The following is a 25,720-nucleotide window of genomic DNA, read 5'->3' as shown; positions in this document are numbered from 1 at the left end:
TACCCGCACCCGTGCATACATATAAATAAATTTTCATTTCGTTTCGCATCCATCAAACATTTGACAATTTTATCTCCATGGGCGTTCGAGTGTCCTTTTTCCAGCGGGTCCTTCTAAGCGGCCGTTGTCCGGCTAAAAAGTAAATTTATGTTATGTTTTTCGGTGCCCACAGCCATTCGCATTCGCATTTCCACAGCCATTGGCCATGTCCAGGCAGGAAATGCGTGTTTAGCAAATGTTTTTAAATTGTATAACGAGAATTTATGACGGACGCCTAGCACCGCCACAGCGCTCTAGCACCATGGGCTGGACCATGGCTCCTAAGGTACTCAAAAAAGAAACAGAAACAACAGCGACGAAAATGGCATGTTTCAAATTCGTTTAGCATTTCTTATTTTTTTGTGCCATGTTCGGCTGTTGAAAGCAACACACACAAACACACATGGAGCTGCTGTGAGTGTGGGATATAGATATATAAAAGTAATTTTGAGAACACTTTTGGAGATGTTAGTCCCATTTTGATACTCCTTAGGTTATTGAAAATCGCATGTTGTACTTTCAGCATAAACTGAGAAATGTAAGTTGGACTTATAATTTATAGTTCTTGATTATTTCTTGATTCTTTTCAATATTTATGTACTTAAAGTTTTTGGTAATTGAGTTAAATTTATATCTGCTGTCTTGTAGATCGTGCATTTTCCTTTTTCCATTTTTCAGAAGACCAGAAAACCTTTTCCCTTCAAAATTTCCCATGGCCTCTATATGACATTCCCTTTCAGCACTCTCCGTGGCACCCATTCGGCAAAGCTTGCCATTTATGTGAGGCTCGTGGCACATTTAGGAACGGAACCCCACCGGCCCCCAAGTTTGGTTTGTGCAGCATTTCAATGAGCAAATGCAAATAAATTATAAACAAAAAAGGGAGACGGAATTCAAATAAAAATATTGATGCTCTCCTGCCGCCTTTTCCGGGAACGTGACGAAATGTGTTTCGTGTTTGTTGTTTCTATTTGTCGAGCACTTAAAAGAAATAACCGCCACGTTCTATAAATTAGATGGCATTTCGTCGCTTTTATTCAGGCCGCTGGTGCGGTTTCTGGGATCTACTTTTGGTTCTGGCTCGGTTTCAGTTTTTGAGTCGGGGCTAACGAGGCGTACATGTGTACATATGTATGTGCGATGTCCTGACAAGTGAAAAATATCCTTACATACCCCATCTTTCTCAAGGAGTTGCGGCTTCCTGCCTTTGCGTGTGTGTGAGTGGAGGTTTGTGGAAGTGTGAGTGAGTGGTTGTGGTTCAGCGCCATCTCCAGCTTAAGCTCCATCTCCTTCCCGTTCCCCGGCAACGTCAACCGCTTAATTATTCATTGAAGCCAATGCATTGGAATGCCAAGAACCGCAGGCTTATAAATAGCACGGCAAACCCCACTCCACGCACAATCCTGCGGCCATTTCCTCTGAGTATTAATCAGCACTTTAGTGTTGTGAAGAAAATTGATTCGAAATATGTACGAGTATGGACAGATCCTTTTCTGCTTCTTCTCGGGGGAGCCACCCATCTAATGCGATTTGTATGCCCATTTTTGTGCCTTTGCCCCATGCATTTGCACATCATAAACCCAACGATAATTGCACTCCACAGAAAAAGAGAGCAGGGAAAGGGATGTGGAAAATGGAAAGTTTTCTGCATTGTTATCTGTCTCTCCGTGACTGTCTATGTCATGTGCGCCTTTAGCAGCCTCTCCTCTAGTCATAATGATTACAGGACAGAGTGCAATGACACATACTCGTACATGTGAATGTGTACACAGATGCATAGAAAAACATTCACATACTTTTATTTTTGTGGGCTACAGTAATCATCGCCTAAGAAGACACCTGCCCTCTCTCTAACGTTCCTCGCCCACATGCACAAATATTTCAAAAATACGAGTATGTATACCCCAATATGGTTGGTTTGCTAAAAAATTTCGAAAGCGTTTTTGAAACCGTTTGAGGCCTGTTCGGCAAACATTTCACACATGTCCATCCGCATGTGCACTCATATGCATATCCGCTGGTGATTGTTTGTTTGTGTTCGTGGCTTGGTTTCTTCTGTGCGTGCTTCCACGTTCTTTTTCTGAACTTCTTTTTTTTTCTAGTATTACGTTTTTTTTTCACTTTTCTGTATTTTTGTTGTAGCATTTAGCAGCATGGGGCGTGCTTTTGGCTGCGTTTTGTGCACCAAATGACCGAGTTCTTTGTTATAGTTACTACCTACTTCTCTTGCTTTTTCTTCTGCCTCTGCCTTCTGCCTCTGCCACTGACGACGGTAAATGCATTCATGTGTTTGTGTGTGAGATTCTCTCGGCATGCGTTTGTGTGTCTGCGTTTTTGCTGCCTACAATTTTATGCGGCCGCATTTATGAGTTTGCATGTCGTGTTTGTCCCACCGTGTCCCTACCCTATATAGCACCTCTCTCATGGCACTACCACCCCCATATAGACATGTGCAGCTGCCAACACTTTCAATTGTTTTCAACACTAAAAATCCACGACAATGAGCACGAAGCAAAGTTGAAGTTGCTTTTACTGTTTGTGTTTTTTTTATTTGCACTAAATTGCGTTTTTCCGGCGGCCAAATGTAGCTGTGAAAGTGAAAATGTGTCTTAACTTTTGCCTTTTGAAAGATTCTTTAATTTGTGCATAATGTGAGCGAAGTAAACCAGAGAAAAGGTGTTTCTTCGCCATGCATTAAATCAAGCTTTTTGCTAATTAATTTAACTTATCTTGTGAACTTGATTGTCCACGACCTTCGACAACAATTCAAGCTGGCACAGTCACCTGGCAGTCGGGCATAGCCTTTCTCATCAAATACAAGTAATTGTTATTGCTGTGATCGTTTGGTCGGCGCTCGTCAAGCGACGAGCCCAGCGACTCACGAAGCAGAGTGCGAACAAACCGATCACATAATTAAAGCAAAAAGCAACAACAAACCCAGCAAAGCCCAAGAGTCGTAGTTAGTGCAAAAATTGCATTATCTCTGCTCTCATCTCGCACGCAGTTTTGAGCTACCGCTCCGGCTACGCAGAGCACATCTCCTCTCCTGCTCTCTGCTACGGCTACGTCCAAAGCGAGAGCGGTAGCGAAAGCATTTCAAATTTTTTATTGCTTTTGCTGCTACGGAGTAGTAAAGTGCAAACGATCGATGGAATACATAATATGTATGTATGTACATACATACATATGTGTACACTCTTGACCAGTACCGGCTATTGATAAAGCGATAAAATCGATTTAGGTTTGTCCCTCTGCACCTGTCCGTAAACTTGAAAACTTAAATTCGCTCAAAATGATTTCTTTGGTTTAACTTTAAAGTAGTTGTATTTGCCAAAGGTTTCAGTTTACAATCTCCAAGTAATTCTATTTTAAAATATTGACCTAAAGTTGGTTAGAGCGAACGCTTCAGACATTTTCCATTACCATGAAAGACAATTAGAGATGGCAAGATCCAACAGCGATTCATTTAGTAATCAAATGAAACATTTGCGAAATTATTTTCCCGTCTTCCCTAGACCCACTTCTCCTGCTCCACATCCCATAAACATAAAGAAAAGCCATTTGTATGCAAAACAGATTCTCTGCCTCTGAAATGCAGACTAAGACTACGCTCCACATCTGGAGACTCAGTCAGAGACGGTGGACTATGACTGTGACTGGGACAAGGCGTCACTACTATTTGGCACTGACTCACATTTACATGCTAAATAGTCTCCAGTAGGAGCAGGAGGAGTTCCTCTATAGTATCCATCTCTGAGACCCTATCTCCGATTCCGATTCCGACTTTGCGTGTAATTGAAACGTTAAATAATAAAGCCGCCTGTGGAGTGTAAGAGATTCAATCAGTTCATAAAGGAGATGGCCGTCGTCGGTGGCAGGCAATTAGAGACTGGATTTCCCTCACAAAGGGAATCATCTGCTATAGATGGGGGTAGTAGTGATACGATACGAATGGAGCCTTTGCACCTTCACAGAATTTCGAATAATCAAATTTATGCAGAGCAACAAGAGAAAACGAACTTGAAACAAAACAAATTGAGGAAAAAAGTTGACGCAATCAGCGGTGGTATTGCCATCTCCTTTCGACCATCTTCTTCCTTCACTATTCCTCTCACACATATCTCCCCTCCCCCCACACAAGGTTTCTTTCTATTCGGAAAATGTGGTAGAGAGGAAGATGGGGGGAAAAATTAGTTGGCTGCAACCTGCAAAAGCAAAAGTTTTACGCTTAAGTAAAAGTGCAAATGCTTGCCATTCTTTCTCTGCTCTGCTGTTACGGTCTTGCCATCTCTTTCTATATTCATTGGCTGCCTCCATCTCCCTCTCTCTGTCTCGTTATTTCTGTCCCTTTCCCCCTGCTTCTATTGCCTTTGGTGGTTCCGATGCCTTTCTTCGCGCAAATTGCGCACAAATTAGTTCAAGTTGAGGCGCATTTCAGCGTTATGACTGTCAATGAGCCGATGTCGGGGCATATAGAATGGGTGCAACATGCCGTCGGTGGTGCAAGGAGAGGGACAGGAAGCTGCCTCAACTTCAAATTGCCTCCCGGGCATGTGCAGCACAACAAGAAAAAAAGTTTAAGACCCTTCGGCTTTGGTCAGGATTGTAGGTGGTGGTAGCGAGTGGAGAGAGTCCTGAGAAAGTGTAGAACGCTGGGGGCGGTGTCTCCTCATATCCCGTACCCTCTTCTTCTCTCTATATCCCTGCTGGCATTGTGCCCCAGTCAGCAGTTTTTGTTTGGGCTAATGATGCGAAGGATAGAATGATGTCGATGTTATTGGTATTTTCTATTGATGCTTCACTAGCTTGGGGGATGTGTGTGTGAGTGTTACCAATCTCCCATTCTCCAGATCTGCTTCTCTCCTTTCACTCTCTCTCTCTTGCTGTCCTCCACTATTGTTTTTCTTATTGGAGTAGGCAGAACTGTGTGCGTATCAATAAAACTGCTATTGATGCAGGCTCTGTGGAGGACTCAACGTAGACTAGAGGATAGGAGCACCACGCGGTGATTTTTTTAAGGGGAAAGTACTCAGGCTCTGGCTTAGCTCCCCTTAGCGGAATATAATGTTAAATGGTACTTCGACAGTATAGGGATTTGTGGATAAATTATTCAAGAAATTAATTATGGTTGTGCCTGGTACTGTAGGTGTATGGATATCCTGGAATTGAATTGACCAAATAAACTCTCCGCAAAATATTGAAAGAAATGTTTGTGTGGTACAACAGAACCTACAACATACAGGTAGCTTGTTCGTAGTACCTGGAAATATTGCCAAAAAGACCAGCTAAAATATGTTAAAAAGCTATAACAAAGGGAGTGATGCAGGCTAAGTAGAAAAAAAAACGATAACTAAATCTGCACATCGTTGAGGGACTACAGCTGAAACACAGAAACTCTGAACAACAGAAAATGAATCTTTTTCCGTTCTGCTAAGCTTAGCAGAGCTCTGCTATGTGCTGAAACGTTCTGATAACACATGTTAAGCTGCTGTAGACGTAAAATAATCCCCCTATTTTAACAGTTTTCAACCCTAACAGCACACTGTAACAGTGCATTCAGTTATATTCTTTTTTACATTGCTCTGTTAAACCCTTAACATAACCTTAGCATAACAGTGACAAAGTGGAATTGAAACAAACAAAGAGCACGTTGAGTATTTTGCTGTGTTCGCTCTGTATCTTCATTTTTGGCTCTCTCTTGCGTTCTTTGGTACGAATATTCATTCGTAACCTCAGACAACGCGAACTAGTTTATGCCTCCAAGATATTACTCTCCCGCATATCCACTCTTTTGCCGAAGGACATACTTCGTTCTCGTGTTCCGTTCTTATCCTGCGATATCCTCGTGTGCGCCCTCGTCCTCTGAGAAGCTCCACTGTGTGCGTGTGTGTGGGGCCTGTAAAAAGCAGGTAATAAGGGTAGCAAAGCTTTTAGTCTTGGTCGGTTATTGGTGCTGTGTGGTTGACGACGCGACGCCGAAACTCCTGCGTGCTCCTTCCGTGTCCTTCCGTGGACTGCTATCCACCCATAACGCGTTTTAGCCGAACGCACGGCGACCATCGTGCGTGTGTCCCAGTCGTGGGTGTTCCAGTACGACTGTGTGCGCGTGTGTTTGTGTGAGTGTGTATGAGTGCAAATTATGAATAAAAAGTATTCGAAACAAACACAAGCTGCACTACTCGTATGAGCAAAAGGATAACAGAGCAAAACAAGGTAGTCTCCAAACAGAAATTCATATTCCTAAAGAAGTTCTCGCGCGCCACCGAAAGGGGGAATCCCTCGTACTGTTTTGCCAACGTTTTGACAAATTAAAATGCATAAATTATGAATGAAAGTACCGTTACGTGCGTGACAAGCAATCATTTGTTATTACTATGCACGTGGCCAGCCAACTCTTAAGGCTAGAAAAGCGAAGAGAACACCTCCATTGAAGTCCTGCCAAGTTCTCTACACTCCCGCGAATCGCGACTCCAAGGTCCAAGCGGCACCTCAGCGGCTCCTTAAGCTTGGCCAGCCAAAGAAAAAACGAAGAAAAATACCAGTCATAAGTAAGTATTATGCGACAAACAATTTCCTACAGATTTCCCCAGGGCAAGCGAGACAGAGACAGATAGAGAGAGAGAGAGAGAGAGAGAGAGAGGAAAAACACACACAAATTGTAACTTTAAGTTTTATTAACTTGGTGGACCTTGGGGGCATCCCCTGTTCAATTTGTGCACACGCCTCAGGTGTCAACATAAATTATTATAATTATGAAATTCTATAGCCAGATCCGGCCATACATAACCGACATCTATTGCCATTTCCATTCTCCTGTATTTCCCGCTTATATATTAAATTCCCGTACAATGCCAATTAATTTTAGACGCTGAGCTGTGGGACAGGCCTGGCCGGCCTCTGGACTCTGAATTATGGGCTTTCATTAGTCTCATTTAGTTCCAGGTGGTTTCAAGCAGAGAATCGAGGTGGAACCCTCCGCTCTGGTAGATCGTTAAATTCCTAAACTCTCCGAGAGGTCACTTCCAGGTTAGACGGTTTTACGACCACATCAATTGGCACTAAAAAATGATATTGTCAGAAATAAAAGCGAGATTTTTTTGCCCCAGCCAGCCATTATTGAGAAAACATATTTTAGAGAAATGTTTACCAAGAGTGGGGCCATTTTTGAAATTTATTTCATTGGCCATGTTTTTAATGGTCTCTGGCCATGGGAAAAACTCAAAGTACCAGTCTGCTGAATCATTTTTCTTTTTATTATGGTTTATGTTTCGAGGAAATATTAGCAATATTCATTTGCTTTTCAGCATTTTATTCGATTATGCCCAATAACAATTATTTCTCAATGATTTGCATCCGATCCACTGTTGGCGCATAATGCAAAAAGTTCAAATTTGCATTTGTTTGCTGCATGAATTGAGTAAAACTAAATTTCTAGAATGATTGTTCCTTTCCATAAGCTACCTCAAGACTCTTCTGGCTTTAAGTTTAAAGGAAAAGTGTGCCTCAAAGTGCACAACATCAAGGGCTGGCCATGGCCCCAACTTGCACACACATTGCCACGCACAATGGGCCAAGCCACACACACAACACACACAAACTCAGAGAGAGAGAGAGAGAGCAGTGTCAGTCATTCAGTCAGCGAGGCACTTCCCGTACAGCCATTCAGTCATTTCTTCATTTGGCATTCAGAGACCTCTCTCTCATCCATGGACACCCATGCCACATGCTCACTGTGCCACCTCTTCCATGTGTGAGTGCCACAAGACTTTCTGTGTGTTGCGACCAGCCATTGAACATGGCCTTAAAAGCAAATCTGTGGCCTCCCCCTTTAAAGCAGCAAACGAAAACACTTTTAAGGACTGGCGAAATTGAATTTGTGGTAAAAATGTAGACCAAAAGATGTCCATGCACACGCATACGGGGGCTACAGAAGCTACAGAGATGTTAGTGACCCGAGTCCAGGAGTCCTTTTAGACCTTGTATACGACGGTGCCGGAGTATATATTTGCATATTTAACAAGCCAGTGCCATGACTGCCACATAATTAATTATGCAAAAGACTGAGACTTGGCCAAACATCAAGAATACGCAGTGGGTGTGTGGCTCTAGAACTATTTTGCATAAGCCACTCACTCGCACCGTTCGACAGGGGGTTTATGTGTGTACGTGTGAGCCACATCTTAAAATAGCTGACAACAAGGTGCTAAAATTATTCATGGCCTCTAATTACAAAATATGATTTTCATTTTGGAAAACTTTTCCCCAAAAAGACTTTCCTTTCCTTTCTATGTTTTCCCCCGTTGAGCTTCCCTTGGCTGCTTTTTGGGTAGATTTTCGGTTTTAATTGATTTTATGCAAATTTAATTTTGGCCAGACCCCAAGCCGTCTTGCTCCATGTGATTGTTAATTTATGCCTTTACTCAATGGTTTTTGAGCTCCGAAGCTGGCCTCAAGTCCTCCGATTTGAGGGCTCTCCATTCTAGGCCTTGGAGGGTTCTGCTTCCTGGCTGGGAGAGCATTTAATACATATTATCATTTATTGGCCATAAACTGTATGATTAATTCATTTGGTTTATTGTTTGTGTGCCCGCAGTACACAGAACAATTGTCTCTGTCACTTGAGGTCTTTGCTCAACGGCTCCCCGTTTCTCGCAGTTGGAAATTTACTTTGAGGCAAACTGCAGCAGGTCTGCCAACACACAAAATACACTCAAATATTCATTGTAATTTGTGAATGCAGCCATAGATACTGACATTCGAAATATATATCTACTTATGAGTGTGTCTACATTCATGTAATATTTAGACGAAGATATTTGATTTACCTTCGCATGTATGTCAGCTGAGGATGGTGGAAACTATTAAGTAATGATGAGATCTGTCGAAATGAGGAACGCTGGCCAGCTACAATTCGTTGATGCAAATAAATAACATTTTAATATCGATTGGAATGAGCGAATTCGGCTTGAATAAACTTAATATTTATGTGTAAACTTCAGTTTAGTTACACAACCCTTAATGACACTTGGCCAAGAAAGATAAATAAACAGATAAATATTCAATACATCTCAATTTTCTTCCATTCACAGACCTCCTGGCACACGGACACTTTTGCTGATGTTTCAATTAAATACAGTGCGTTCAGCGACAGACAGCACAGAGCAACAAAACCCGGAGTAGTGGAAGCCCGAAAATAGAAATAGAACGAGAACGAGAAATAAACAGAGAAAGGGAAGGACCCATTGCCAAATAGAGGAGGAGCAAACACAAATAGGGAAAAACGCGCACAGCAGACAGGATATGGCATGTAAATGCGACTGAGGTCTGTGTGTTTGTGTGTTTGTGTGTTTGCGTGGGGGTGTGTACTGTACAGTGGAGCACGCTTAATAGGAGAAGCAAATAGCAACGAGCTCATGGAAAATAAATATAAGTAAGCAGACGACAGAGCGAGCCAGAACAAGAAAAGCAATTGGCTGACGCTTTCCCTCGTTGGCGGTCAAGGGAAAATTTATTGCATTGCACAAATGAGACAAGAGGAAAACGCAAACGAAGCAAAAGCAAACACAGATAGAGCTAGTGGCAGCGGTACAGTTCGAGGAATAGGGGGACAAATAAGAAAAATAACCAAATATTCCGCAACAAATTGAAAAATTAAAGTTTCACCCAAGACGAAGCTTGTTCGCTGGAAATAGAACGAAAAAGCGTACAGAGAAAGTGGAAGACAGTGTGAAAAGTAGAGAACGAGATAAAATATATAGATACAAGAGTATAGAAAGAGAAGGTTAATGCAACAGCACCATGGATGCCCCACAATATAAACGTTGCCATCTCATTCTCGCCTGGATGCTTCTACAACTCTGCTACGGTAAGGAAAAACTCTATCAACCAGCTGCGAAATTCATCCCTCGAATATACATAAATCATACGCCATGTGTTCGGGTTGAAAGATAACTCATTTAAAATGCATTCAATAATCGATGGGGAAATCCCTTTTGAGACCTACTCAAGTTTATAAAGTTCCCGACAAAGTCAAGGCTGTCAAAGATGAGTCCCACCCACTTCCTCGCAGGAAATCCTTTCCCCCTTGGAACGGGAACCCATTCCACTTCCCAGGAACAAACAACAACTTTTGCCACTGCCTGTTATTTATTTTTAATTAAGTTCAACAAACTGCCTGGCGAAAACTAAACAAAATTAACTGACAAACAAGCTAGAGTCGCGGTTAAGCCGCCGCGCTGGGGCAAGACTTTTGACTCTTCAACAGCTGGTGGGGGCGGCTTGTCTCAGGTCATGAATAATTTCGATATTTAGAAAGTGGTAAAGCAATCAGTTCCATTCGCAACCAAAGGGTTTTGATCGATTTGAGACTCTTTAAAGGGAACAATTTCCACATCATTTGGTTGCCATTTTTCCAGGAATAAATTCAAGGAATTCAAGAGAATCATTAATTCGATTTAATTGTGTGCACACGTATTTGAATAGCGCCACAAATGCAATTAATAAATTGTGTATATTTTATTAATATTCATTTTTGTTTCATCTATGAAATCATCAACTTAATTAACTTGATTGCTAACAAAAAACACGACGAGCAGAGAGACAGGCGGAGGGCGGAATAAGTAGAGCACCAAACTTCCAGGATGCCGCATTTAATTAAATAAATAAACATGTTTAAGTTTTTATGCACTTCCATTTCCGTTTCCTTTTTGCGGTAAACTTGTCAAAGCGAAAAGAAAAACTTTGTGCGCTGCCACAGATCTCTGTGCTTACCATTTAAGGAAGAAACTTATTTGGGAGCATTACTTTCCCTGTCCAAACTGTGAGCGATGGGGAGCGAAATAATAATTACTGACAAATACAATTTCTGTCTAGACAAACTCTCTGGGAGAAAAGAGAAATAGAAATGATTATTACTTGCTGGCACTTAGCTGGCCGAGCGCATTGCCTGAATTATAGATAGAAATCTTATTTTCCTATTATGAGGTCACGTACGCATGCCGCATTTAGAAATGGAATTCAAGGGAACACAGAGGGGAGAGAATACTACAAGTAGACGATGGCCACGACTGCAAAACACCCAGTAGCCAGAGGACATTCTCCTGCAGAGGCTTCAGCACCACGTTCCAAACTGACAAAAGTTTCCCCGAGCCATGCATTCCACAAATACAATGTACCTCTGGTACCCCAAGTCGCAGGGTATCAACAAAGTGAACATACAAGAACTTGGGCAAGCAACAAATAATGAAATTAAGTTAACGTGGCGCACACTTTTGCCAAACTGTAACTAACAAAAGGAGCAGCCAGGGCCAACTGCCCGAAGGAAGTACATATTTATTGGCAGCACATGAAACTAATGTTGAGCGACACGCACTCCACACCAAGAACAAAGCATTACCGAAAAGAGTAAGACCAAATGCGAGTCCACATCCAGAGACCTTCTTTGATAAAACCTCAATGACCCACGACAATTGAAGCGGCTTTGAGCAGAGTTTATTTAAGATTTGCTGGAATTGTTAAGGCCTCATAAATACCTATAAGTACGATTATTATTAGCAGGTGATTTTTCCAACGATTAAGCGAGAATGAGTAAGACTCCTGTGAAGGTTGATTGAAAGGCAGCCACCTGATGAGGTGGCGAAAATGGTTGCTGAGGAATGTGGCATTAGCTTTTGGCACATGAATATGCCACAATCGATGAAGTAGTAAAGCTCTAACGAGTCCTCTTAGAATCAATTTAGCCATTTATATTTATAACAAAACCATTCATCATCAGTCTATATATTACTTCGTTTTGACTTATCTTTAGCTCACCTTAGATAGAAATTAGCCAACATTCATTTTGCATGCCTATCTTCGGTCTCACTTTCCCGCAATGTGTCGTGCAGGCGATTCCATTCCACGCAATGTAATTGAATTAATTGATGCCATGTTGTGTCTGTGCAAATGGGTGTGGAAAATTGTGGGCCGGTTGATGGCATGTATTGACATTAGAAGATATATTTTCAAGCCGAAGTGAATTTTAATTATATTACCACAGCTGTCCGTAAGCATTCTGTGTGTTTGGCAATTTAATTGATATTCTAATTAAAGAAAATATTCGTCGCCTAATTAAACCCACACATTTGTCCCTTCGATTAACATTTGACGCAACACAATTGGCACTAGTTACGGGATGTATTGACATTTTGGTAATAACGTAACTTCTCCTCCCTTAGCATCGAACCTGCAAAAACAACTGCATTCCTGCATGCCAACCGAGCAGAATAATGCAACTTTTGGAAGCAAATAACAAACACAAATTGTTGGCACAAAAATTCCATGGAATGCAAACGAAAGAGAAACTTTTGACTTTGTTGCCCTGCGATTAACCGTCTATTGTAGGAGCAACGGGAATCGATCGATTGTTGCCAAGTTTTTTGTTGCCAATGAGTACATGCATTATTCTTTATTTTTTTGGAATCTACTGCTGTGAGATATGAAAATGAAAGTGCGCCTGCAATGCAGCAAAAGCTCCACTGAGCCGACAACGGGGAGCTGTTTGGGGGCTTTGGGCTGAATGGCACTCATCGTCAAAGGCAGACTCTGAAACTGAAACACTGAAACACTGAAACTCAGCTGCAGACTGGAGATGGTGATGGAGACAGAGGGAGTGCCAGGATGAGGAGCAACTTCCGCTTCTGATTGCAGATTAAGCACGTTCTAGTCTCCGGCTTGGACCGGCCTAAAGGGGGCCCCGGATGGATTGATGCGTATTGATGCTGCTGGCGTCTGCGAAACATGGCAAAAACATCTTTATTTGCTCAAGGCTTGGCATCCGGTCTGCCCTGCCCCATCGATCCATTCAAACCCCATTTCCATGGCCCAGACTAAGCCGCATCATAATTTTTGCCTCCCTGCATCTGCCTCTGCCTCTGCCACTGCCTCTGTCACAGCCTCTCTGGCACGGTCTGGAAAAAATTTGCATTGTAAGTGAAGCCTTGGCATGGCCATAAATTTCTGCCTTCTGACCCAACCGCCTCCATCTCCCTCCCTGTCCCCCACTCACTCACGCTCCTTCTCTTCTGGCTTGCCTCTTTTCCAATGAGTTTTCAATGGACTCTAATAAAATTAATTGCATTTTGCATTTGCCTGTCGAGGCAGAGAAAAGCAGTACACAGCTCTCATATGACAGTCGGATTTGGTTCTTTTCGGAATTGGCATAGCTTTGCCGAGAGACAGAGAGAGAGAGAGATCCAGAGGCCTTGGCTAGGACTTCAGTATTTTCCTCCTGTTTGCATTGTGTAACTAATCCGCTTCGGTAAGCCGCTTCTGTTGTCATTTTGCTGCTAAATGGGTTTTCGGCTAAGGATGATTTTGATTGGTTTTGCCTCTGCATTGGTTCTGTTCTTGCCAAAATATTTAAGAGTGAAAATGAGAGACTAAAGAAGTCAGCTCTGGCTGAAGCGTATCTAAACATATTAAAGGTACAAGGATTCAAAAGTTGCTCCATGAATTGGAGCTCACTTGGAGAATATTCATTATTAATTTATATATAATTGTAGACAAACCATAAATGAAGCTCGAATATTAAACTTATGAAAACAAATTACCCATAAAACCCCTTTGGAAAGTCGATTAGCCGTTTATGTAGACCTCCCTGGGCCACCATGAGCATTTAGATGACTTAACCCCTTGAAGCGGCCATAATGATATGCAAAGCTAAACTTTGGTCCGTAAACTTCTGCATTTGACACTCGGCCTCCTGCTCCTGCTCCTTTGCCACCACCTACGCCCATCCGTTTGCATTTCTGTGAATTAGATTTTGAGGCAAAACTGAATTCCCAAAAGAAACTCAATTGTGTGGGAAAGATTCGCAGTCTGCGGAAACTTTTGTCTGTGCCTGACATTTGTTGGCCCCGGGCGGCAAATGAAATCATTTAAAAATCAACAATAATTAAGTGGCAAAACTTTTGTCTGTTAAGGTAAGCATACTCCAACTAGGCAACAAAAGCCGCTGAGCCACTGAGCCCGTGAGCCAGTGAGCCCCTTTCGACCATAACTATGACGTTTACACGACATCAAATGGAAAACTTTATCGCCCTGCCAGCAGCATTTCTCCCCCATCATCTTAGCATCTCGCCTGCTGTCTGCCTGTCACTGGCGCTTCTTAATTAAAGCTCAGGTTAGATGACAAAACTTTCGAATCGCTGGCTTATTAATTAGCCCCCCATCGCCCCAGGGCGATGTCTCTGCTTTCGGGTTGCGGCGCTTGACATTTGTCAAAATTCATTTTTTGGCGCCCATCACATCATCAACACATTTGGCAAATTTAATGAGCTGTGAAATCATGCTTCCATTGTTCATATCACATCCAATTGAAGTGCCAAAAAGTGGAAGGAATTTAGCATTCAATAAGTCTATATAAGAATGCAAATTCTTCATCTGTATTATCTGCTTACATTACCATACACCAACGTGAGAGCAATCCTTATTAAAAGGCGTAATTTTAAATGAATCTTCAAAGATTTTCACACCTCACACCAAAACTTCTCATTACTTTGAGGTTGTTTTTTCTTTTTGCTCTTAAACTCCATTTGCTTTCAGTCAACGCCAAAGGAGTGTTCTCTTTGGACTAGAGTTCTTGTAGTGTTAGAGCCTGGCAAAGGAAAAAGGCTTTTGTGCTGCGAAACCTTTTGGCAACGCACTTTGTTTGTCTTCCGCCAACGGAGGAGGCGAGCCTTTTGGCCGGGAAGGCAGTCGGTAGGAGGCAGCTGCTGCACACCCAACTAGTGGAGAGTGCATAATACTAAATTGTACTTGTGTGCCCGCAAAAATACGAGTTTATTCCCCACAAAATGTCCGCCAAAGCCACGCACAGGGCGGGGCTGGCAAATGGGAAAACAGGAACTCAAACTACGCCGCCGTCGCAGCCGCAGCCGCAAAGCGGAAATGCACTCAAAGGAGCAAAAAGCCCAAAGTGGGCGACGTCCTTCTACTCAATCCGCATACCCTCCCTGCTCCGCAACATCATCATCATCAGCGTCATCATCAGCGTCACCATCATACTCATCGGCCTCAATGGCGGCTGTTTTTCCTTTCAGATGCTCTATGCAGAGGGTAATAGGCTTTTGGGATTATGTTTGGCACGAGAGAACCCAATACATAAAACGCACATTAAAATTGTTTCATAATTATATCCCGAAGCAATACTCTGGGTAAGGGTATGCAAATATTCGTTCCCCAAAGCCTGCTGGTCCCATAGGTTTGCCTCTTTTAAGCCTTTGTGCATTGTGCTTTTTATTATTATTTTTTGTGTTTGTTTGTCGCTTCGCTGGCTGTTTGGTTGAACGACCACATAATACAGAAAAAAGAAAACAAAAATACAAAACCAAACGACGTAAAAAAAAAGCCTTTAAGGCCTTAATGTCGCTTCCTGTTTGGTAATGAAATGCTGCACTTATTTTTAGACACACACTTGGCTTAGCCTCGCCCCCCGCCCTCGCCAGGACAGTTGTATTTTTAGGCATAGCTTTGTGGTTATTCTTGAACTTGGCCAAAAATAAATTCCCAAACTGTTGACGGGTCTAATGAGAATGTGGGCAGACTTCCCTTCAGGGTGACGGGGATTCACTTTGGTTTGACTTTTGGTTTACTTTTGATTTGATTTCTATTTGACAGCAAGGGGATTTCCATGATTTGATTGCATTCCAACCAAATAAGTGTGGGAGTGTGGGAATGCCTGATGAAGGGCTGACGCAATGCCGACGACAAGTGTAATGACTAATCAAATGAAAGCAAATGTTTTGTTAGACAAATGAAGATGTGCATGCAAAAAGAATTGTGCATTGGGGGGGGGGGAGAGGATATGAGAATGATGAATATTAAGCCGTCAAGATATTTCCCTGAATATAATCATTAAATTGGAATAGCGAGAGGCTTTACATGAGCTCTCGTCTTAGACTTGGACACACATCCAATGTACAATGTTCTACTTTTAGCGACTGAGATTGCTGCTCCACTTTCGCTGGCTGCTGCTCATTTCAGGGCTCTGCAATATTAATTTCATATCTCGATTTGCGTGACCCAAATTGCCCTGCGAGCGAGCGAGCTAGGCTTCCTAGCCGTCTTTGTCTTGGGCTGTTAAATAAGTTGCCAACTTTTCATTTCACTCTGGCATTGTCTCGAGTGTTAAGTTACCCCTGCCACCCAAAGCCAGAGCCGAGAGTACTAACACCCTGACAGCATCTACTCGGAGCACTCCCTGCAAAGCCTACCCCCCCAAAGACGGTGCTGAGAAGGACGCGGAGCTTCACAACCAGGACACGTTTCTCAAGTTAGCCTCGTTCATTCGCCGTTCGTGGCGGGTCCCCTTCTGGGATACGGGGGCATTGTGTTGGCAAAACAAAAGCGCATTGTTCTAGTCGGGCGTTCATTCTGGGGCGCTGGCGGGCGACTTGCCTTCGATTTCCTTGACTTTTATGCACTTGCTGGCAGTTATTTATGTCCTGGTCTTAGTTCTGGCATTGAAACTGAGAGCGAGAGCCCATGCAGCATGCAGCGTACAGCATGCCAGGGGCTTATTAAAGTCGTGACAAAATAGTTGACAAACAATTCTTTTTGTCTTCCATTTGCAGAAGCCGCGGAATGCCTGACAATGACCGAAATCAAAATACCCAAGCACATAATGCGGCACGAGGATGCCGCGCTCGGTTGCAAGTTTGATCTGGATGGAGAGTCGCTGTACTCCGTTAAATGGTATAAAGATGGCTTCGAGTTCTATCGCTATGTGCCGAGGGATATGCCGCCAGGGCAGGTCTTTCCCCTGCCAGGAGTTGATGTTGAGGTAAGTTCTCTTTCTATTAGAACAATCTAGTTCCCCTTCGATTTGGGATCATATTTTAAGTTAGATTATCAACAAAATGCTCGGCAACAAGAAATCCAAATTACTGCAAACACTCGAGCAGTCCGTTCCGCCCATCGGTAAGGAGGATGCCATACGTCAGATAGTCGAGGAGATCCGAAAGCCATCCGCGGATCCCATCGAGCTGTGCACCCACGTTGGCGATTCCCAGAAGGAACATTTGCGTGTTCTGCACATGGATCATGCCCTCAAGTTTAAGCAAACGATGGAGCACTACAATATCTCACCCACAGTCGAAAGTCTGGATCAAGTGATGCCAGTCAAGGATCAGGCGCTGGAAGATATGCTGGAGGTTCTCACAGATATGGCAACCGAGGAGGAATATGATGCAGAAGACGAGGAGGCGGCTGATGAGGGTGCAGATGAGGATGAAGATGAAGACGAGGAGCCACCAAAAGCCAAAGCTGATGGGAATACAGAGTTTGATATAAACAAGATCATCCTTTAGAGATTACAATTTGTAGTTCTAGTTCGTGCCAATCTCTTGGGCTTGCTGCATTCATTTTAAAGTTTCTTGAACAAAATTTCCATGTGAAAAGCAATCAAATATAACTGCTGCGAGGATTCTCTCATGCTGTGCAACTTTCGCTTTCTTTTTGTGCATTTTCTTACTCTCCTCTTTGCCACATTTTTCCCCTCTTTTACAGTTGCAAAATTCCACGGACGTGGTTGTTGTTTTACGTTCGGTTAGCCTTCAGTCGACTGGACGGTATCGCTGCGAAGTGTCCGGCGAGGCGCCTTCGTTTCAGACAGTTTCCGGTCACGAGGACATGATTGTTGTGGGTAAGTGTTGGGAGGGGGGATGTGGGCTAACAAAAAATACATATGTATGTGTGCATGCACATACGAAAAGGGGGAGAACAGAGAAATAAAGAAGAGAGGGACCGGGACCATTCAAGGCAAGATTAATTGCACTGAGCGAACGAAGCGACGAAAAGTAATCTGTTTCAGTATTTCTGCCTCAGTATCTCTTTCTTTCCATATCTGTTTCTCTTATATGTAGTTTCCTCTTTAACACAATATATAATATATCTCACATTTATTTGGTTTATTCCTGGGCATTGTTTCTCGCTGCGATTCACAAATTCTACAGCAGAAAACCTGTGCCAAAAAAATACAAACAAAATCTAAGCGAAATCCTATGCTGGTACTCATACTATGGGATACCCTCTATGCAGATTCAATGCTTTGAAAAATTTAAGATTTGATCCAAATATTATTTATTTATAAATTAATTGGCAGCACGATCAATGGGAAACTTGGTCTCTATATTCTGTTTGTTAGACATTAGATTCGCATCTTCAGTATATCTACAATATACCTTCTTCATGCAAACGATTACCGGGTATACCTATAAAAGAGAATGGAACAGAAGGTATGTTGAAGGAAACTCTGGCTATCCTTTCTCTTGGCCAGCTTTCTGCTGTGTGTGTATTTATCTTTTGTATTGTATTCCGCTGGCAAATTGCCCATGTACGTGATGCAATTCTGTTGCTCACTTACAGCACTGCCTCCGCTTCAGACACTCCCTCTGACGCTGCCATTGCCTCAGATTCAGATTCAGATTCAGATTCAGGCTGTGCCTCAGACTCAGATTTTGCCCATCCCATTCAAGCACTTTCCCTGCCACTCCCTCCCATCTGTGTTGTGTTTCTCGGCTCTCTGCAACTTAATTTGAAATTTTTGCGCAATCCAACAAAACATGGCGCAAAAATATGGCCAAACGCAATATGAAAAACTGCGTCAGAGGAAAACTTAGAATAAACGTGTTTAATATCAGTGAAAGGAGGCCGTGGCGCAGCGAGAAGATGATAAATTCTCAGCTATCTTTTCATTTAAGCCCCCAGTCCGACTCCTTCACTTTGCAGAATAACTGAAAGAGAAAGTTCATTCTGGAGAGAAAGCTCGGCAAAGGGGAATGCGGCAAGCAGATATTTTTGACGGTCTTGGGAAATTGTCTTTAAATTTAAATCACTTAAATTTGGAGTATGAATTAGGGCAGAATGTCTCTGTATTTCTGTTTATCTTAGACCATTCAAAAGATGGAGATGGAAATGGAAATGTTAGCAATAGCTATATGCCACTTGAATTGTTTGCAAACTGACCAGCAGAAGCCCCTAAAGAATTTTTATAAACCCCGATATGCATGACGTAAGGATGATGAAAGGCGTAGAGTATCGGATACATCTCTGACCTAGATGTACCTAGCTCCAGTTTGAGTTGCCCAAACGTTTCTCATTATGTTGATGATGTTTATGAACGACAGTCGTCGTCGCTGTCGTCGTGGGGGCAAATTTCACCTTCATTTCCGTCAGTGGAATCGCTCTCTCATTGAGAACCACTCAATTGGTGCATGGCGAGGGGATGGAGGCAATCAAAATTATGCGATATACTAGCGCATAATTAGGCTAACTAAATATTTCCTCGATGGCTCGTGAGAGTGAGAGCGAGAGAGAGAGGCAACCAATCAGCTCAGAGCCTACACACGCTTCCGTTTTCAGATGGAAATTACTCAATTACGCTCAGGATTTAATGGCAAAAAAAAGGTGGAAATCTAAAGGGGGGAGCGGGATCTATGTACATGCTAGGGGGAGGTGGTGGTGGCTGCACCAGGTTCAGGTTTAAGCGGATTAAATCAAAGGCATAATGACTATGACGATTTGCGGATCAATAAACTTAATGAATTTGTGGGCCTTAAAAAAGAAGAGGAATGCCAGGAAAAAAAGAGAAAACGAAAAGCTGGTGAAGCGACGATAGGTGACAGCAAAGAGGAAATGGAGAGAAGGAGTAAAGAGTTGGAAAAGGCTGTACCACAGTTTCATTAGCAGTAGAATCACATTGGACAACGAACTGTTACTCCCTTTCATTCCTGCAATATCCTCGATACATAAATGCTTATTCCCTAATGGGATATTTTGTACAACGATTCTAGGAACTTGCCCTGATAACACACGAGTCTAGGAAGTGTTTGTTGCATTCAAGTAAATCCAAGAAATTGTATTTCTATCACACAAGGAAGTATTGAAATTAATGCGCATTGGAACCTGCAAATGGAACTAAAGCCCAGCTCATGGAGTCCCTGCGCACGATATGCTGGTTGAAATAATTGAATGCAATTACAGGGCAAAGCCCGTAAATGATGAGCCGCCATGACGAGCCCAAATATGTTTGACCCATTTGGTTAGATTAGACTCACCGACGGACCGAGCGAATGAGCGACTGCATGATTGACTCAGCGACTGACAAAAGCGATAATTGAAGTGTATGCGCGGAAATTGAAAATGGGAGAAAGCTCTGGGGACTGTCACCCAGACAGCCAGTCACCCGCCACACACAGCTGCATATGATGGAGAATATCCGGTTTGGAGGCAAAATTGGTTCAACATAATCCTTCACCACGAGAGTGAGTTGCGTTGAAAACTCTGCTGCCCTCTGTTGCCTCTTATCTTGGAAAAATCATTGAATGAAATTCGAGTAGAAAAATTGGATATTTTACAATATCAAAGAAATTCAATAAGTTAAGATTTCACGTTGGATAATTTATCGCTATATTTCAGTTATCAACTACAATTTGTTAGGACTCAAACGGTTAACCCGAAACACTCTTTCTCTTAGTTGTAAACTGTACTTTAACGCGTTTCTTTTCAATCAAAAGCAAAAGCTATTAAGGTGAAAAATTGTTAGTTTATTTAGGCAACGGATTTGCTTAGATATTTGTTTAAGTTGCTCAATTGATTCCATTGTTCGGTCGCTGGGCCAGACAATGGCCCGAACCTTCAGACGGCGCCCATGCAAAGCGAACACGGGCTCCATGTTGATCCGTTGCCTGAGAAAGCCTTTGGGCAAACAATGCCGGACAATGGCGGCAATATAATAAAAATGCCCAACAATTATTACCAATTGATACAGCGGGCAGACAACAAAATGTTTACTCACCCGCCCAGTCACCTTTCAACTCAAACAGCAACGAAAAAAACGAACAAAAAACGATGCCAAATTGTTCAACATTTTGCCAAAATATTAAAGGCAGTACAAACAAGGGAGAGGGCACATTAAATCGTGATAAACGGGAATATCAACAGCTTCATCAATGTCAAAGCAGCGTAAAAATAGACGCTGAAAATAATAATTTATGCCGTTCAGTTCAGTTGAGGCGAGCAATAAGAAGGAGTAGAATAAAGTGTATAAAAACAATCAGAAAGAGTGGAGGAAAATATGGAAAAACAATAAGAAAGAGTCGATTGAAAATAAAGCAAAGAAAAAGTAGAGAAAGGACAATACCAAACAATGGAACTTTTTCTTGACCCCTTTCCTTCAGGATTTTTCTTTTAATTTCTTTACTGTTGGAGATTTTCTCATTTTTTAACATTATTAGTGAGAAATCGTTGCTGCATTTTCGCGCATTTCCTTTTAAATTGCTTCAAGCTTTTCATCAATGAGAATTTATCGATTATGCTCGACTACAGTCGATACAATTTCTCTTCGATTTCTCCCCTCGTTGACCCATTTGGCAGGCAGCCAGGTCGGGCAGCAAAAACAGACAGACAAAACTGCGGGTATGTGCTCTCCATTATGGCCAACATTCATCCGGGCAGGCAGCTGTAGCTAACACACAGTGCTCCACAAAAAGCAGCCAACAAAAAAACAGGCAACAAAAAACCGGCAGCAGCAACCTCCAAAATGAGAAAAAGAACAAATCAAATCCAACAACGTGTAAAAAAAAAAATGCGAGCCAGGACATATACCCATAGACATTTTTGTGTTCAGTATTTTTACTATTTATATCTACTATTTGTTTACTTTTTGATTTAGGTTAAAATTAGTTTGTGTCGGCAGCTCGGTTGGGGCTTTGGTTGGAGGGAGGCATAACGACTTCAATTGGCCCGCCCGAAAGCGAGCAAAATCGAACGATGTTTCGAGTCAATAACCAAATTAACAATCAATCTTGTTTGGTCGGAAACAACTGCATTTGGTTGGGAATGCTACATGGAACGCTAGTAGGAAATCCTTTCATTACAGCCATGAGAATTCATTCATTTAGCTCTTAAATATTTAACTCCCATCACATTGTTTTTAGTGCTGTACGATCAGACCTTTAGTTTCAAGGAATCTTTCAGAATATTTCAATGTTTTCTCTGTGTTCCCTTGTCCGAATCCAAACATTATGGCTACACCGAAAACAAACATTCAATTGGCACCCAAGTACCTCTTCAACTCAGCCACAGACTCGTATCACCCATCCAAGTTCTTAAGTCTCACTAATCTCTGAACTCTTTCTCTCTGCTCGAATTGCAGTGACACCAAAGCATGGACCACAGATCACTGGCGGACAGCCACGCTACCAAATTGGCGACATGGTGCGCGTCAACTGTACCTCGGCGGCCTCGAAGCCCGTTTGCCATCTCAGTTGGCTGATTAACGGGATGCACGCGAATCGCTCCCTGCTGCGCCCCTACGAGCCGCTGACTGTGGGCCGCGAGGGTCTGGAGGTGGCACGACTGGGGCTGGAGTTTCGCGTCCGCGGATGACATTTCAAGCACGGCGACATGAAGCTAAAGGTGAGTCACGGGTTCCCGAACTGATCTGATGGGTTCCTGGTGGGGAGGCCTTTGCCTGTCCTCCTCTGGCTTTAAGCTGATTACAGCCATGAAAATTGATACATTCATGGCGACATTCGGTGCAGAGGAGAAGCAGCAGAGCGCTCCTCTGATTCAATTTGCGACAACATAACACGGCAGCTCATGTTGATTATTATCCATTCGGACGCAGTTGGCAGCCCAACCACTCACCCCTGCCCCACTGCCCACTGCCCACTGCCCACTGTCCACTGACCAATCCACACATCCGCCACAACCAAAGGCCATGGATGGGGTGTGGGGGCTGTGAAGCTGTGAGGCTGTGAGGCTGTGGGTGGTGGTGCAAGTGCAAATGTATGTTGAACAAGCCACAAAATTTCATGCGAGCGCGGGTGGCAGAGACGAAATGTTCTTATGACATGCCCTGTGCCCGCACAGTGGTAGGCAAATCGATAGTTTCAGGGTTCAATTAACACCACGACAACAACAATAGGAATGTGAATCCAAAAACCAATCAGGCATCGATACTCTAAAAAAGATGTTTCAAATATCGTAATCAAGTTTGCACATTTCATTCCACTGTGCCACAACCATTGGCCGAACAGACGATGCTTGTCCGTTTGCATATGAGTGTGTCCGGGGTGTGTGCTTGTCCGTTTGTGTATACTCGTATATTTGAGTGCCCTCCGTCCTTTGGAGATGTATGCGAGTATGCGGGTAATTTTTTGGGTTATGCGCCCCTTACGGTAGGAGTTAATGAAAACATAAAACTTTTACTATGCCGTCAAGAGAATGACACCAATGGAGCAGTACAGGGCACCACCTTCCGCATTATACTCATTCTCTTCTTGCCCTGCCCCGCTAGTCAGCACATTTATCAATGTACACAGATTTGATGAAAGTTTTTCCCGTTTCCCTCTTGCATTTTCCGGGACACGGCTGCAGTGTGTCGCCAAAATCTCGTCCGTGTATTGGCAGAGCAACGAGGAGAGCGTGGAGAGTGACAAGCACCAGAGAATACCCGTTCTCGAGTCACGGGAGACGGTCATGTCCAAGTCCCGCCAGTCGCTGGACAAGTCCCAGTCCCCGCTGGAAGGTAAGTGATCATCAATCATCGGCCACAGCAACAGTTGTTCCGCACACACACACACACCCAAACACACACAGACCAAACTTTTCCAACTGTTTGCCTTTCGCTTTACCCAGCAGATAAACAACTGAAGAAGAGTCGACGCCCCGCAGCGGCCACATCAGCGGCGGCAAGTGCCGCCTCCTCCAGTGCGGCAGCAGCATCATCATCATCAGTTTGGGGCACGGTAGCGGGCTCATCTGCGTTCTGGTCACGCATATTAGCTTCCAAATCAATTGCACGCATTTCCCTCTACGCGCTGCCAGTCTTAATAGCATTTCTGTGTAGCCTTCCCACGACCATTCAGGGGAGCGGTTGCTGCTCCTGCCCTTGGAGATGGACTTGCAACAGGAGGATGGCCGGCAGCAGGCGGCTGTCGACCCAATTAAACGTGGACGCTGCTCCACGTAGATAACAATTAACAAAGATGTTGGCCAATAGAGATGATGAGGAGGAGGTGGAGGCGGAAAAGCATCTTTTGTTTGATTTGAAAATCCCATCAAGTTCTTTGTAAATATTTGAATTTACATCAAGTATACGCCGCATATTGGTCCTGCTTCACTGTGTGTCTGTACATATCTATAAATAATTATTAGATGGAGTCTATTTATAGCATAGAATGTCGTTGTTCCTCTTTGGGCTTTCTGCTTCTTAGCTCCTAAGAAAAATGCTCAAAGTTGTTTGCTAAGAAATACAAAAAAAAACAAATAAAATAAAAGTGAAGAAAACAAATAAAGAAAAAACAGAAACAAATATCTAAAATGAAGACAGACGAAGATATACGTATGCTTAACATATATTGTATAGACATTTTAAGCCCAAGTAAGTAGCCAAAACGATTAGGTTTTAAGATATCCCAAAATTTAATCATTTCATAGTCTAAGCATATCCTTTGGATGAAGAACGAAAATAATCTTAGTATTTGTGTTAGAGATAATGAACGACTAAGATTTAGAATCAGCTAAAAGGTTGATCCAAACTAAAGCTTAAAATATAGGCAACGTAGAACTGGAATAGTTTGAGAATATAATGCAAAGCTCTGTATAAAATTCATTTAAAATCCTTGTACAGGCGTACAAAAATAATTAAAACCTGAATCGATATTTATTATTTTCCTTAGTTTTTGTATTGCTTTTTCCATTGCTTAACTTTAGGAATAAAAGAAATAAGAGTAGCATAAGATTGTATATATTTTAAGGATAGTTTTCTTGATACGTTTTGAAAGTAAAGTAGATTTTATGAACTGGAGGTGGATGTGTGTCGAATAATTGTAAAATGTAATTAGTTTTCGTAGACGACACTCTTCCCTTTCTAATACCAAAATACCAGCTATTGACCGTGAAAAGCTATGTAATTGTAAAGCGTACGCAAATAAAACTCCTCACTCACCCCATGCCATTCATCGATTTCACTGAACTTATACGTATGACGCACACCTTAAGCCATATCTCTATATGTGTAACCCTCTCTCGTGTATGATGAAACCAATTGTTAAATGTTAATAGGCTAAGAGCATAACTAGTGAAATTATATTCAAATCCATAGAGAACTTAAGCCAAAACCCTGTGTAGCAGTGTAAATTATACGGATAATGAATGTTATTAAGTCTTTAAAGAAATAAAGAATGCAACAACAAACAAAACAAAAACAAAAGCAGAAAATATTTATGACTGGAAGGCGCTTCAAAGACGGAGCTGCCCCCATGCCCCACACAGAGCTGGCAACACTTTTGCACTTCACCCCCACACACTCTGGGTCCTGCGTCAGTTGGCTGTCGTTGTCTTTATGCGCTCTTGACCTGAAACAGACGTTGCCCCAACGAATCTTCGTGCCAGCAATTGTCCTTGCCAGGCATTCTTTTTGCTGTTATACTTTCTTTTTTATCGCTGTTGGCAGTGTCATAATATCTCGCCTTGGCTCTGCTCTGCGCTGGCATTCATGTCGTTGCTTCATTTTATTGTTATTATATTTACTTGTCGGATTTGCTGTGTGCCTCCTACTCCTCCTCCCCCCCCTTTCGCCACCTATCTTTTGCTATAGATTTTCTTCATATTTTTTGTTGTTGAAAGAGAACGG

General features: G+C 42.7%; 2 protein-coding genes across 2 annotated transcripts; both read left to right on the top strand.

Annotated features, from left to right (window-relative positions):
- The first annotated feature begins 5,974 nt into the window (after positions 1-5,974).
- Positions 5,975-25,016, top strand: LOC117584467. Its single transcript, XM_034273388.1, is given in 8 exon segments — positions 5,975-6,587; positions 9,129-9,771; positions 9,805-9,904; positions 16,653-16,861; positions 17,587-17,722; positions 22,235-22,497; positions 23,461-23,611; positions 23,725-25,016. Coding segments are annotated over 6 exon segments (1,161 nt in total). The 5' UTR covers positions 5,975-6,587; positions 9,129-9,771; positions 9,805-9,837; the 3' UTR covers positions 24,060-25,016.
- Positions 16,906-17,444, top strand: LOC117584468. The gene has a single exon (XM_034273389.1). It carries the CDS (start codon positions 16,938-16,940, stop codon positions 17,385-17,387), a length of 450 nt encoding a protein of 149 aa, XP_034129280.1. The 5' UTR covers positions 16,906-16,937; the 3' UTR covers positions 17,388-17,444.
- Positions 25,017-25,720: the final 704 nt, after the last annotated feature.

This window comes from Drosophila guanche, unplaced genomic scaffold, assembly GCF_900245975.1.
Source record: "Drosophila guanche unplaced genomic scaffold, DGUA_6, whole genome shotgun sequence".
In the NCBI taxonomy this organism is placed as follows: domain Eukaryota; kingdom Metazoa; phylum Arthropoda; class Insecta; order Diptera; family Drosophilidae; genus Drosophila; species Drosophila guanche.
This window is presented reverse-complemented; position numbering and strand designations above follow the sequence as displayed.